Here is a 2104-nt window from a genome sequence, read left to right as displayed (position 1 = left end):
ATAAATAATAAACATTAAAATTCAGTTAATACATTAATAATAATAACCCTATGATATACTATTAGTATTATGATCTAGAAAATTTTTCACAATAAAGTAAAAACTAATGAACACATTACTTGATATATAGTAAAATATTTTTGAGTAATAACAAATTTAATTTTTTATCTCTTTAAACTAAATTAATAATTCTATTTAATATCTTTGTACTAAAATACATTAGTTTGTACTTATTATACCATATATTTAATAATTTATTGAAAAAAATATTAATATAATAAATAAAAAAATAATCTAAAAAAATATTGTTTAAAAAATTATAAGGACAAATAAACCCCTAACCAATTTAAATTTAGAGATAATTAGATCCCTGTCCATTTCTGAACATGACACGCCAGCATTTTCCGTTCAGAGTTGACAGAAAAATATCCACAAGGACCGCGTTGTGTGACGGAATCAAGGGACAGGGACCGAAGTGGATCGATTTTATTTTGAGGGGTCGTGTTGTCATTCTTGAAAATGGACAGGGACCGGGTTGGTACTTCACTCTAAATTTAATTAGTAGCATTAAATTATGGTGTAGTGTATTTTTATTTGATTGGTGATTGTTTATATTGTTCAAAATAGTCATTGTTTACCTAGCACTCCCTTTTTAAAAAATAAAAAACATGTATCTACCAAAAATAAAAATAAAAATAAAAACAAAAACATTATTGAAGTTAGAAAAATGATAGCTAGCTCTCCATTACAATCTTAAATCGTAAACCCAAACTCAACTAGGATGGTAAAATATAATTATAATCAGCTCCTAATATCATCTCATGCAACTTCATATATAGTGCTCCCCACCTTCAATTTCTCTTTAATGTTCCAAGCTTAGGCCTAATTAAACTCCATAACCATAAGCTTGGTTAAAAGATGGATGTGATGAACTCTCTCCAAATAAGAAGTGGCACAGGTGCTTATGATGATGATGGACATGTCAAAAGAAAAGGTAAAATTTTTCTTTTTCTTCTAAATGTCTCGAAACAGAGAATACAGAGACACTGAGATAGAGGCTAAATGTATCATAATTCATAACCCAGGAACCGTAAGGAGTGCCGTGGCTCATATCATCACGGCGGTGATCGGCTCCGGCGTTCTGTCTCTTGCTTGGAGCACTTCACAGCTAGGATGGATTGCAGGGCCAATTACCTTGCTCTGTCTTGCAATTATAACCTATGTTTCTTCATGTCTCTTATCTGATTGTTACAGAACTCCGGATCCTATAACTGGGAAAAGAAACTACTCTTACATGGATGCTGTTAGAGCCAATCTTGGTACTATCAAAATTTTATATAGCATTAATTGTTAATAATAATTTTAAAAGAACTACATTGGTAATTATAAATTATGATTTCATATGGTGTATATGTTAAATTTTTTTCCAGGTAATAAAAGTACTTGGTTTGCTGGTTTCCTTCAATTTTTGGCCTTATATGGGACTTGTATAGCATATGTCATAACCACAGCGACCAGTCTAAGGTATATGAAATTTGAAATTCAATGTTTTATGCATAAAATAATTTTACATCAATAAAAATATATATTTTTTAATATTGACGGCTTGAATGGTTATTAAAAAGAACGGATGTGACTAACGTCACTTGTGCAGGGCAATTCTGAAATCAAATTGTTATCATAAGGAAGGACATAAGGCTTCTTGTGAGTATGGAGATAGTTTGTATATGGTGATGTTTGGGTTGGTCCAGATTGTGATGTCGTTCATACCAGATCTTCATAACATGGCATGGGTTTCAGTTGTTGCTGCAATTATGTCCTTCACTTATTCATTCATAGGACTTGGACTTGGCATCGCCACAGTTATAAGTAACCATCTCTTCTATTATTACTATTTAATGTTAACTTGCTAATGTTGGTTTCATTATTTCCAAAGTGTCTACAATCTCATCGGTTTTCAACTAAATGAGATCACAAACTTTTAAATTATAGAAACTTCATGTATTCTTAAAGATCTTACATACTTGTTAGTTTGTTTGGGTTAATCTAGAATCCATAGATTTTACCCCATCTCAATTAAGCGGGTGCACATACATATGCACAC

At 31.1% G+C, this 2104-nt stretch overlaps 1 protein-coding gene across 1 annotated transcript in view; it reads left to right on the top strand.

The window, feature by feature from the left end:
* Nucleotides 761–2104, top strand: part of LOC107616352 (probable amino acid permease 7) — a 4833-nt gene continuing 3489 nt past the window's right edge. The window contains exons 1-4 of the mRNA XM_016318322.2: nt 761–994; nt 1086–1319; nt 1431–1524; nt 1655–1869. Of these exons, the coding sequence (XP_016173808.1) occupies nt 919–994; nt 1086–1319; nt 1431–1524; nt 1655–1869 (619 nt within the window). The 5' untranslated portion in view covers nt 761–918. The remainder of the gene's footprint in view (nt 995–1085; nt 1320–1430; nt 1525–1654; nt 1870–2104) is intronic.

Source organism: Arachis ipaensis, chromosome B01 (assembly GCF_000816755.2).
Source record: "Arachis ipaensis cultivar K30076 chromosome B01, Araip1.1, whole genome shotgun sequence".
Taxonomy (NCBI): Eukaryota; Viridiplantae; Streptophyta; class Magnoliopsida; order Fabales; family Fabaceae; genus Arachis; species Arachis ipaensis.
The sequence above is the reverse complement of the archived record's forward strand: the minus strand, read 5'-3'. Positions and strand labels throughout refer to the sequence as shown.